This window comes from Daphnia magna, linkage group LG2 (genome assembly GCF_020631705.1).
Source record: "Daphnia magna isolate NIES linkage group LG2, ASM2063170v1.1, whole genome shotgun sequence".
NCBI lineage: Eukaryota > Metazoa > Arthropoda > Branchiopoda > Diplostraca > Daphniidae > Daphnia > Daphnia magna.
This window is the reverse complement of record NC_059183.1, coordinates 913,813-925,899: the sequence shown is the minus strand read 5'-3', so window position 1 is coordinate 925,899 and position 12,087 is coordinate 913,813. Positions and strand designations below refer to the sequence as shown.

Here is a 12,087-nt window from a genome sequence, read left to right as displayed (position 1 = left end):
GAGACGATGTAAAAGAGTTTACACTTTGATCCCTGAGTTTAACCTAAAATCCGCTCGAGTGCTAATTGTCACGAAACGCAAACACACCCTTTGAGATTGCCGAGTCGTGGTTTGTTTTTGATTCGGGATGGTTGAACTTGAAAATCATTCACCGATTTTGCATTATTCATCGTCTTCTCCTTTTTTTTAAAGAATCTAATGATGAGTGAATGCATAAATAAAAACACGCACAATATGCAAATCAAAGCGTTCGTTCTTCGAGAGACGAAACAAAAGTTTTAAAATTTTCCAATTGAAGTTTTTATTAAGTCAAATGTTTTTGGTCGATGACAAATTATTTTGCAATTTTTCTTTTTGGTCTCCATCATTTGTGAAGACATTTACTTGCACATGGCAACAGTTCTTGACACGATGGTATAATATGATCACGACAATGCACCCAAACAGTCTTTCATCCTCGTCACCGTCATCGACTAATGTTGTTATGTCGACTGTCTGCTACTTGGCGAATCGAGACAAAAGCGAATACCAAAAGCCATGCAACAAAAGAAAAGAATGAAGAAGTGCAGAAAAAAAAAGAAAAAGATTCTGAGAAATGAGTTGTCTCGCATCTCTCGCCGTGCCAACGTCCTGCTGGTCTGACGGCAATAACAAATGATGGAATCCAACCCTCCAAATGACGCAGTCCAGTCTATGTCCAGTACACACAAGCGCGCTAGCAAACGGGGAATCTGGAACGGAAATAAATGTTGATGTTTCCTCGTGATGATTCGATCCCTCAAAGCCAAACTCCCGTCGCTTTATCCTCTCTATCCATCCGTAAAAGTATGGAAGAAAAAAAAAAAAATAAATCATCCAGTTGTGCAGTTATTTCACTTTTGGCTAAAACAACAACAGCAACTTGTATATACGAAAGATGAAAGAGATAGGGGAACGAATATCATTTGTAGCGCCATATAAATACATATATTTTTTTTCTCTTTCGTTTTTGACATTTCCCTCGCACTCACGAACGTTCGCTCCGTGAACGACTGTCCCGCGGTATGCATACGAAAACAAACGCTGCCATTTTCCGGCCTTTATTTTTGTTTGGAATCGGCTTGTTGTTGTTGCTTTTTCTGGACCGTAGAGCGTCAGGAAGTGGAGAAAACATACGGGGCAGTCGTTGCCCGTGTAGCGTCGCATTCCTGAGCCGCCAGCACGTAACGCACTCACCGCCTTCGAATGATAATCCTCGTTGAATGAAACAAAAAACAAATGGGCTTAGTTCCCAATCAATTCCTCAGACAGTTTCTCGCGTGATATCCACCACGATTCGAGTGATAAAAAAAAAGGAGAACTTGAGAATTATTTTTGGCGTCATTTCTTGCACAGTCAGCAAGCGTGATCCCTGCGCATTCCGATGCGTTCGTATCTACGTGCCGTTTTCATTGTCTTTTCACTCGCATGTCCGATTGCCATTGAACATGTAAAGCGTAGCCGTTCGTCGTGATCAACAAACGAAAACATTTTGTTCTCTTTGGCTTTATTCTCAGCGTTTGGCTCCGACTTTCATGAAACCAACGAGAGACATAGCTCCACCATAGTATTAGGCGTTTTGTGGGAGGACATTCGAAAACTAAAACTGAAACTAAAAGCGTGACAGAGAGAAGCTGACATATCGCTAATGTCGACTAGTTATGATACAATTCGCCAGAACCCAAAGGCTCGGGTCATGGAAGAGTTTTTGACTGTCGTTACTGTCGGGAGTCTTGTGTAGTTGGGTTCGTTGGGGACGCTAGAAATGATTCCCGTCAATCCTCTGTCTCTCTCGCTCCCCACTATTCTTCCTTGTGACATTTTCCAGCTCGTTCTCATCTACCTCCCGTGCTCCAAACTATCAACTGTCCTTTAATGTCTTTTGGCACAACAGCAAGCTGATTCTCTATTGCCACTTCAGTGTCCGTGACCGCAACTGAAAGACTGTGCTAGAACAAAAACTGTGGCCAACAGCAAAATGGACGCACCGTTTATTCCCTTCAGAAAAAAAAAATGCAAAGCCCCGCGTAATGACGATCCACAGTAGCCAACTTGGACGTATCGGCAGTGGCGTACAGTAGTATATATTAACTAAGTCGTCTGTAGCTGAAACAACTACTACGTCTTTTTCGTGCAGTCCTAATTTTCCTGTGCTAGTGGTCTGTCGTCCCGGTGATGATTGACGACAGAGAAGGACGACCCCGCCGTGGGCCATCGTCGTTCGATGACAGAAAAGGAACGTGCCAAACTGAAACGAAATCAAAACAAAAGAAAATGAAAAAGACAACAAAGACAAAAAAAAAAAAAAAAAAACAAATAAAGAAGGGCAAAGAGAGGGAGGTTCTACTACAGGGATGACACACCCAGAGCGGTCGTACTATAGGCTCGTAGTAAGTAGTAGTAGTAGTTGTAACCACGACCAGCAGACGAAGCAGACGCAGTTGGCAGGACTGGTGGCGTGTGGCATACTACTAACGCTATACCTCACTCGTCCCTCTTGGTTAATTATTCATTTCCCTCCGCACTCTCTCCATTATGGTGTCAAAAAAGCGTCTCGTGTCCGAGATTAACTGCAGAAATTCGCAAAGTTATTCTTGCGCAGTTCAGTGAGCGCGTCTTTTAGTTTAACTTGGTTTGCTTTGCTTTTTCGCACACGAGATTTACTTAGAAACTGTGCGTCGAAAATGGCCATCAAACTATTGGACGATGTGGGTTTCTTGGTAAGCATTCGACAGTGAATGTTAATCTGATTGGATTGCTACTACTAAGCTCCGAATGGTGTATGGATAACGAAGAACTTGGTCAATGTGAAATTTGGATAACTATGGGCCGATTTGGAATGCGAGAGCTAAATACCCGGAATTTTCAAGGGACACAGGTATTTCTCTCCTGTTAATGACCCCGTGCGAAGCGACAACGCCCTGTACCTCCCGTCGTATCACGTGGCTTTATCAGTTATAGCGTTCACCCATGCGGGTTCATTTATCGTCTCGTTGATTGTTGAAATGATTAGTTTTTAAATCCGAATCAGAAAAATGAATACAATTTCAAATTCTGACATTCTTATTTCTTTATTTTCCAGTTCAAACGGATGCTGAACAAAGAGTTGAGCCATTTTTCCGAATCCAGCCGGTCGGGCAATCAGATCTCCGAATACATCTGCTCGACATTCTTGGGTAAGCCAGCCTTTCCCTTTTTTTTTTTTATTATTTCATTTTTGTTTTTATTGCCGAGTCTCTTATTTTTCTTCCACTGCTGGTCTAGCAGCACGTTGGAATTTGACTGTATCAACACAAACAAAAGTGAAATAAGAAGAACGTTTGCCTGTCAGTAGCATCCTCCCCACCCCTTTCGTGTTGAAAGCGCACGCGAACGCTTGATTTGTGGCTATTTCCGTCTCATCTGTCTCTTTTTTTTACCTTATACAACGGTGATGCTAGAACTATATTCGTGTCCACGCAAGACAGAAAGGTTATATCTGTTTTTTTTTTCTCTTCCCCGCCTATAAATACCTATATAGATGTATGTTTGTGGGTGGCCGAGAGATGTGGAAGACGAAGCTAATTTTGTCCCGGCCCGTTCGGGCCATATACATTTATCGTTTTCATATTTTTTTGCCAATGTTTTTTTCGTCGCCCCCTTTTTTTTGGTGGTGTGTTTGGTCTGAGAGGGGAGTGCCAAGGGGAGGAGCGGGGCTGAACCGAATCGTTATTACAGTTGAACGAGAGGCGCAATATCTCGCGGATTCCATTTTTAGAGCCACCCATTCACGCTTCCCTTCCAAAAAGGAGAAATTCACAGATGTAGAGCCATCCTTGTCTTTTTGCATATCGTGAGCAAAAGATGCCATGTGATTTAATAATAACAAACAAGAGAAAGTGACGGGGGGAAAAAAAAGTCGCAATGGAATAGGTTTACGAACGCATTTCACGCGCCGTCTTCTAGACATATGCATCCCATTTCGACAAGGTCTTGCGTTTTCATCTACCAAACGAGTCGGTGTAACTCCTTTGTGCGTGCACGTGTCTCTTTTGGGGAGGCCTATTATATCGTTTCACGTTGAAACGCAATTTGATACTTAATATAATAACCTCGCATATGCAGATGAGAGGGACTCGTCATTCCTTTCCTTTCAAGTCCCTTTAATCAGATAGATTTTCTCCAAAGGCAGTCCGTGCAGAATTCGTTCACGAGCCTCTAATGCCTTTTCTTTTTTCATCGCAGATTCTAAATTTGAATGCGGTAATAGGAAACCAAGACACAACCGGGTAAACAATAACAAAGTTTGTTTTTAAGTCCTATATCATGGGGTATGTTCCAAATAGATGTACAGTACGTTACAGCGCAGAAAAGAGAACCCAGACTTTTGCAAGTAATTAGTATCGACGCTCGCTCGTTTATATTCGACACGCAAATATCAACAGTCAAAATGTGTTTGTATGTACTAAGACGAATGAAAAAGGGGGAGGGGGTGTAACTGTCATCGACTTCTAGAGAACACTGAGTGGTGCGTCGTGTCAAAGAGTCGGTATATTAACAAGTCAGTGTATGGAAACAGACGAAACCGTAAAAGACATGGTGTGTTATTGGGCGAGGCCATAGACGTGCACTAATCGCAATTTCTGTCCTTCAATTTTTAATCTTTTCTTGCTACAAATGCGAGAAGTGGGAAATAAGACAACTCCCCCCCCAGAAAATAAACAAATCAGTGTTTGAAACGGATAAGACATCAGTCGTCAAACACAGTCAGCTAGTGAAATCGATTTTTGCATGCGAGAGTAATGTGGGGGAAATGAATAAACTATTAGTACTGATGACAAACGGACGAGTATATTTAACTCAACGGAAGCATTAGCAGTAGCTTTTCTGCTTGGAAATGCATGAGCATCAGCAGTCGTCAGCTTGGATGATGGATGCTGAACAGTAGTATCGTATTGACGCTGCCATTTCATCGTCGTGCTCTAAGCCTTTTTGGAGCCCGTCCTTTGTTGGTGCTGTACAAACAAAAGAAACACACTATGCATAGCTCGAACGCAAATCGTCAGACTGGTTTCTTGAGGTTAGTGTCGTCACGGAGGAGGAGCAAGGAAAAACAAAAGGTATTAGCGACACAAAGACGCCAGCGTCAGAGGAGTAGTAGATTTAGGTGGACATTGTAAAACGTCCAGCAAAGAAAAAAAAAAAACGATGACGCTCGACACATTTTCATCTTCAATCTAGTCGTTAAAACCGAAAATCCGGCTAATATTCTTTCATTATTCGTTGTTGTCTTCCCCTCTTTTTTTTTCCGTTTCATTTCGTTCAACGGCCGATGTCTTGTTTTCCCATTTCGCTGCGTGTTGGACGCACTGTGCAGGAGTATAGAAAGTGCGGATCGATAGATCGACTGCCGTTTCTTTGGCGCACGAATGCACGAGCCCTTTTCGACTCGTTCTAGATACGAGGAACGGAGAGATGATGGCGGCTAGAGGGAGGGGCGTGGTCCTGGTCCTTATTTCCTCCTTGTGACGTTCGCTCGAAAGTCTCGTCACACCCACAAATTCCGCATCCTCATCTTATTTTTACAAATCATTTTTTTTTCTCTTTTCCTTTCTTTTTGTCCTTTTTTTTTTTGTTGCTTGCGCTTCGATTCGCCTCGTCGTTCCTTTTTGCACCCTCTCTCATTTGCGTAGACAATGCGCGTACCCATATTTGAAAAGTATTCTCATTTTTAGTTCATCCTTAACTCGCTGACTTAGCGCAGTGAGAGCTCCAGGGGCTGAAATCTTTTCATCGGCAATGGCCGCGACGCAAACTTGGAGCGTAAAAAAAAAAAAATTATTGATCGTTTTCCGTTTGCCAGCAGAGAATATACTTGACCGACATGGCTCCTAGCCACTTTACTGTATTTCCCAGTCATTTCTCTCTTTCGCTCTCTTTCTCGTATCCCGATGGGTGGTTAATGGATTTTTGTTTTTTTACCTTTAAAGAGGGAAAGTAAGAGCAAAAAGAGGAACTGTCGCTCTCCATTACGATGGTGAGAGCTTACAAGTTCAAAAGGTTTTTTTGAAACACTTGGAGCCCCCTACTGCGTGTGTTGACGTGTTGGCCATCGAGTTGAAAATGGCGCCGTAATAGTTATATATAGAGACATACGTAGGAGATCCCTGGGCAGAAGCTTTCCGGCTGTCGGTGCAAGACGGAAACAAAAAACGAATGAAGCAAAATAAAAAAGGGGGAGCATCTCTAGAAACAAAGAATCCAAAATAAAAAGGAACGGTGAAAAACACGAATAAAAAAGAAAGGAGGAAAATAAAAAGATCTTCAGTTATGCGGAAGAGCGCGTGCAGCCTTACATACAAACAAGCGCATCGACTATAGCATATAGGGAGGAAATTTAGAGGGATAACAGGCTTGAGCTGACATTAGGAATTGAATCGCACTCAAATTGCTGCCGGAATTCTTAAGTGCTCGCGTTAGCAATGAAATAACTTGAATGAACGCAGAAAAACACGTACAAATTGAAATCGTTAGAACACAAAAGAAAATGGGCTCCAACCCAACATATACCTGAAAACCTGACGGATGAGACGCCGGCAAATAAACTATTGTATGTCTATTGTCTTAACAACAAAGTCCGGCTTGGCCAATCGTTCTTGGAATTTTTTTGTTTTGTTTTGTTTTGTTTTGTTATGGCCTCTCCTGTAAGATAGATGAATGGTTGTATTCGCTCGACACCCGACAGCAGTGGTAATTCAACAAACGCCAACTTTGTGTAGCGCTGCGCAACGCCTAAATGCAATGTTTACTTTACGAATAAAGCATACAGTTCTTTGCATGCTGATGTTAGTTGAGCTGCTATCGCGCCGTATTATAGTTTTTAACGCTTGCCAAAAAGAAAAATGCCGTTTGACGTTTTTCGCAGGTTTTTCCCAAGCTTTTTATTCCATCATTATGGCCGTATAGACGTGATAGCAGCTGGTTGCTCATTTTATACCTCGTAGTAAATCCAATTTCAGTCTGTTTAATGTGCATCGTTAAGGATTTAATGGGATGCAAATTTATCGAGTTTTTTATGATTCAAATTGAAACGCTGAATAGTAGACGTTTAGATATGGCTTATCCAACCGAAATCAATTGTGAATTTTTCGCCATTTCGACTACCATTTCAAATTACAATTGTTTAAATTGAATTCTTTTAATACGATACAGATAAACAGCAAGAGTTGGATTTACCATCGCTACGTGTCGATGATTCCGAGACGGAAAAGGCTCGTCTAGCTTCTGGTCCGCGAAAGTCCAAGGACGGTGGCAAAGATGGTTTCACGTTGGCCGGATCAGGGATTACTACGTCATCGTCATCATCGTCGGGAACGGTGGCTGCATTGTCAGCTAAAAGTGGAGCTTCTGCGGCCACGTCACAGTCGTCAAGTCACGTGGGTCGGACCATGTCACACATATCCGGCATTAAAAGACCGTTGAGTCACTCAAACAGTGTCACCACGTCGGAGAAGGTGGCCAAATACGGGGTAGACACAGCCAACGAACATGAACTGGGCAAGGTATAATAACTGGGCGTCGAAAGGTCAACTATCAGATTTCGTTCTCGATTTCATTACATTTCCTTCTTCTCGTTTATTGCAGTTTCTAGACGAAGTCGACCGCTGGGGTATTGACATTTTCAGAATAGCGGAACTGTCTAGCAATCGACCATTGACGGCCGTGACCTATGCCATTTTCAAAGTACGTACTAAAAGGCCAGGTTAAAGCCTAGGCTGATTTCTGTTAACGTATCGTTGTGCTTAAACGTTTGTTTGATTATGCAGGAGCGTGGTCTTATGAACGCCTTTAAGATACCCGACAAGACTTTAGTTTCTTTCCTGATGACGCTCGAGGATAACTACGGCAAGGAAGTCCCATACCATAATCACTTTCATGCTGCAGATGTCACTCAGTCCACCCACGTTCTACTTAATTCTCCGGCGTTGGAGGTGAGTGAGAAAGAGTTGAAAGGCTTAGAGTGAGAGGGTTGAGTCAGAAGGCGAGGACGTGACGCAAATCCATAATTGCTTAGCAAGTCAGAAAGGTAGCAGGCGTGCCAAAGGCGTGCATAGACGTCATTGAAAGTAGCGGGACAAACGGTAGAGAAGAGGAGGGAGGGGCTTTTTAGGTTGAAGTGGATGCTACCAATTTATTCAGAGCGTTGATGCCCAATTACTGTTTGATTCCACTGTGACAGTTTTTATTGTTTTTTTTGTTTTTAGCCCCTCTTCTTATTTTGCATCATGATGTACAAGTTCCAGTCTAGAACTTTGCACTTGACTGCCGTTTTACGTTGTTGCCATTTTCACATTTTCACAAGAGAACAATTCGTTATTTAAATCGTTATTTGTTACTTTGCAGTCGGTGTTTACCAATTTGGAAATTATGGCGGCCATTTTCGCCGCAACAATTCACGACGTTGATCATCCCGGTCTCACAAATCAATTTCTTATCAATACGAGTGAGTGTCAAACCTATTATAAATTTTAAAAGACCCTTAACGAATCAAAACTGTTTCTTGTTGGTTGATACGAATTGCTTCTCTAGGTTCCGAATTGGCTTTGATGTATAACGACGAGTCGGTGTTGGAGAATCATCACCTGGCCGTGGCGTTCAAGCTATTACAGAGTCCCGACTGCGACATTTTTAGCAATTTAAATAAGAAACAGCGACAAACACTTCGCAAGATGGTGATCGATATGGTTTTGGCGACGGATATGTCAAAGCATATGAGTTTGCTAGCAGATTTGAAAACCATGGTGGAAACTAAGAAAGTCGCTGGTTCGGGTGTCCTCCTTTTGGATAACTACACCGACCGAATCCAGGTACTGTACAAACAAAAGCAATGAAATGTGTTGGAAAAGGAAAATCACACAGCTGACTAGCAGCGTTTGATGAAAGAATAATACGTTTTCCTTTCACGAGTGCGGTTCTGCTTTGTTGCTTTTTGCCACGATGCGATTGTAGGTGCTTCAAAACATGGTGCACTGCGCCGATTTAAGCAATCCGACTAAACCGTTGGACATTTACCGTCGCTGGGTATCGCTCATCATGGAAGAGTTCTTTCAGCAGGGTGATCGTGAACGTGAACAAGGTTTGGATGTCAGCCCGATGTGTGACAGACAGAATGCAACCATCGAAAAGTCGCAGGTGCCCTTCTAAGTTGAAACCATTAGTGGTCTAGAGGCCTTCAATAATTGAAACATAAATTATTCTAACTCCAAGATAAAGACTGATTAATGCAAACAGTGGCTGATTTTTTGTTTGTACCTTTGTCGTCATCTGTAGGTGGGATTTATCGATTACATCGTACATCCTCTATGGGAAACTTGGGCCGACCTGGTACATCCGGATGCTCAGGATATACTTGACGGCCTCGAGGATAATCGTGATTGGTACTTTAGCATGATACCTCCTTCACCACCGCCAGCTCAGTCAGACAACACTCCTGTCGATCAGTCAGGTTAGTTATCCTCTTACTTGATTGCAAAAACAGTACTGTCCAGCATAAGGATATATTTTGGTTGGATAGACGATACGGGCGAAAACACGGAGACGGGGGAAGCCGATGACGTCAACAGAATAGAAAGCGAAGATGGGCATTGGCGCTCGAGTAACGCTTTATCCGTCCCTTCAGAACGTATCCAGTTCCAAATCACTCTGGAAGAGGGAGAGAGTGGTAACGAGGAGGATGACTGAATGGCTTGAACCGCTGTGAGTTCTATTCGTCTCCAGGTAGCGCATCTCTTTGTAACGTCTACAGCTAACACGTACACACCCCAACAAACAGAAAAAAAGCAAAAAAAAAAAAAAAAAAAAAACTACACAAAAAACCATAATAATAATAAAAAAAAAAAAAAAAAATATAAAAAAATTATAAATAAAAAGAATACACGAAAAAAAGGAAACAAAACAAGTAAACCAAAGACAAAAAAAAAAAAAAATCAACATGGAATTTCCTTGCGGCCATGGAGAAAACCCGCAAGTGGGATCACAGTCGGATGACATTCTAAATCATCCATACCTTTAACACTCACGTGGAAATTCATCATCAGTTCTATAAAAATATCATGTTATTGTACAACCACCTTCCGGAATGTCGGGGTAGAGCAGACTCTGCTGCTGTGGGTCAATCGACTTTCGACCACATCTTCGTACGCTTAAAAACTCAAGTGATGGCGTTTCTTCTTTTAAGATACTATTGCTGACTTTATATTATATTGACTGTATTTTTAAAGTGAAAACAATTCATCAAAAGTGTTTCCCTATTTGTAGAGCGAGGAGACAAGCGAGAGAAAAAAAAGATCCTTATTATTCCCGTGCATTAGTTTTTGATTAACAGCGTCGATACGATTTTTTTCGCTATTGATTGGGTTTAACTCGAGATGATTTTTAAATATTTATCTTAAGTTAGAAAGAAATCTAAAAATCAAATGAAATTATTTGTGACGTACACAGTTTATAATATATCCACATTCTCTTCTACCCTAGTCCTCACAAAAAAACAGCTGGTACTGTTCGACCTGGGAAAGAGAGGGGATTATTAAAAGGCATTTAGAACACTTTTAGAAGAACTAACAGACAAAACAAATGTCTCAATGCTATTCACATTACACAGTGCTTATTCCCGTTGCAAACTCTCCTTTTGTGTACGAGAGGAATTATGAAATCAATCGGGTGCCAATAATTGAAAGCCGGCTACAACTACATCGGTCCTTATCTCATTTCGATATACACTCTGAGCAATTATCATTGGCCATTGCCAAAATTTTACATTATATTACATTTAAAAGACCCGGTTGTTATTCTACACTATTTTTGTTATAACTGTTTTTGTTTCTTCGGGTTATCACGTTTTTCTCCTCACGATGATGCAGCTTTACACCATCCTGCCACGATACACGTATGTGTACTATGCTATACCGTACACAAGATTTGGATTTTTCAGGTCCCATTTTTTTGTGAGGTTTTTTTTTTTTATTCGTTTCTGTTTTCTCGTAATAAAAGAAGTGGATATTTGTACAGTGTATGCACAGTTGAGATTACCTGTTGGTGGGCAACAAGAAATTGATGTTATTCTCTGTCAGTTCTGTTCATCTGGTATTTTGCCATGATATAGTATAGGTATTTCTCTATTTCACATGTATCAGCCATTAGGTTTTTGATGACAACAAAAAAGCCCTCTCTGCCATGCAAAAGTAAATTGGTTATCGAGAGAAAATTCATGCACTCACATATGAACTGTACGTTCGTGTACATTATTATTATTATACACACTATTATAATGTCATCAATCTATAGTTTCGTGTATATATTACGGTATTGCGATTGTATCATACAAGGATCTTTGTGCCGTTGTAAATGCTGGTTGTGTACTTGTCTGTAAAAGTGTATAATCTACATCGGTTCATCACCTCAAGCCATAACTAAATTTCCATCACTAGCAATTTCTATTACCAAATATATCAGATCCCTGAAATTCAGCGAGTTATTGGAATATGGAAAATTTTAGTTCTTGCTTAGTTTCAGTTTGATCTTCCTTTCAGTTGTACTACCGTTAGTTTACAATTTAAAAACCAAAACAAGTTCCATCTTTTGCACATTTTTCAACTCGTTTCAAAAATCAACAAAAAGACTTAAAGAACAAAAACAGACAAACGTCAAACGTGCATGTAAGCTCCTTTATAACCTAATATCTACCACGAGATATCATAAAAGTTGATATGTATATTTAAGTGATACATTTCTCAAATACACACAAATGCAGAGGTTCACGTATTCTTTTTACTCTGTCTATGGAGCAAGTAGAAAATTGCAGAAGACACCCCATGAGCCGCCCGTGAAATTTCCTGATAAAGAATAAGGATTCTATTCTATCAAAAGCGAAACATCTATGTATCAGATAGATAGTTCAACTCTGGTATATAGATATACTACAGATATAGGGCCTACCTATCTGTTTGTCAAAATCTGGTAATTTGGGACAGGTCTCAAAACTGGACAAAACTAAGCCATTTTGATCAAAATTAAACGAGGATTTCGAATATC

The 12,087-nt window shown here is 41.0% G+C and overlaps 1 protein-coding gene across 10 annotated transcripts in view; it reads left to right on the top strand.

Moving 5' to 3' along the window:
* Nucleotides 1-11,811, top strand: part of LOC116917832 (cAMP-specific 3',5'-cyclic phosphodiesterase) — a 92,430-nt gene extending 80,619 nt beyond the window's left edge. For all 10 annotated transcript variants that reach the window (XM_045168965.1, XM_045168962.1, XM_045168966.1 and 7 more), the window contains 9 exons: nt 3,101-3,194; nt 7,210-7,559; nt 7,642-7,740; nt 7,824-7,988; nt 8,401-8,500; nt 8,587-8,864; nt 9,007-9,189; nt 9,328-9,502; nt 9,572-11,811. In XM_045168965.1, the coding sequence (XP_045024900.1) occupies nt 3,101-3,194; nt 7,210-7,559; nt 7,642-7,740; nt 7,824-7,988; nt 8,401-8,500; nt 8,587-8,864; nt 9,007-9,189; nt 9,328-9,502; nt 9,572-9,738 (1,611 nt within the window). In that variant the 3' untranslated portion in view covers nt 9,739-11,811. The remainder of the gene's footprint in view (nt 1-3,100; nt 3,195-7,209; nt 7,560-7,641; nt 7,741-7,823; nt 7,989-8,400; nt 8,501-8,586; nt 8,865-9,006; nt 9,190-9,327; nt 9,503-9,571) is intronic.
* The last annotated feature ends 276 nt before the right edge of the window (nt 11,812-12,087 follow it).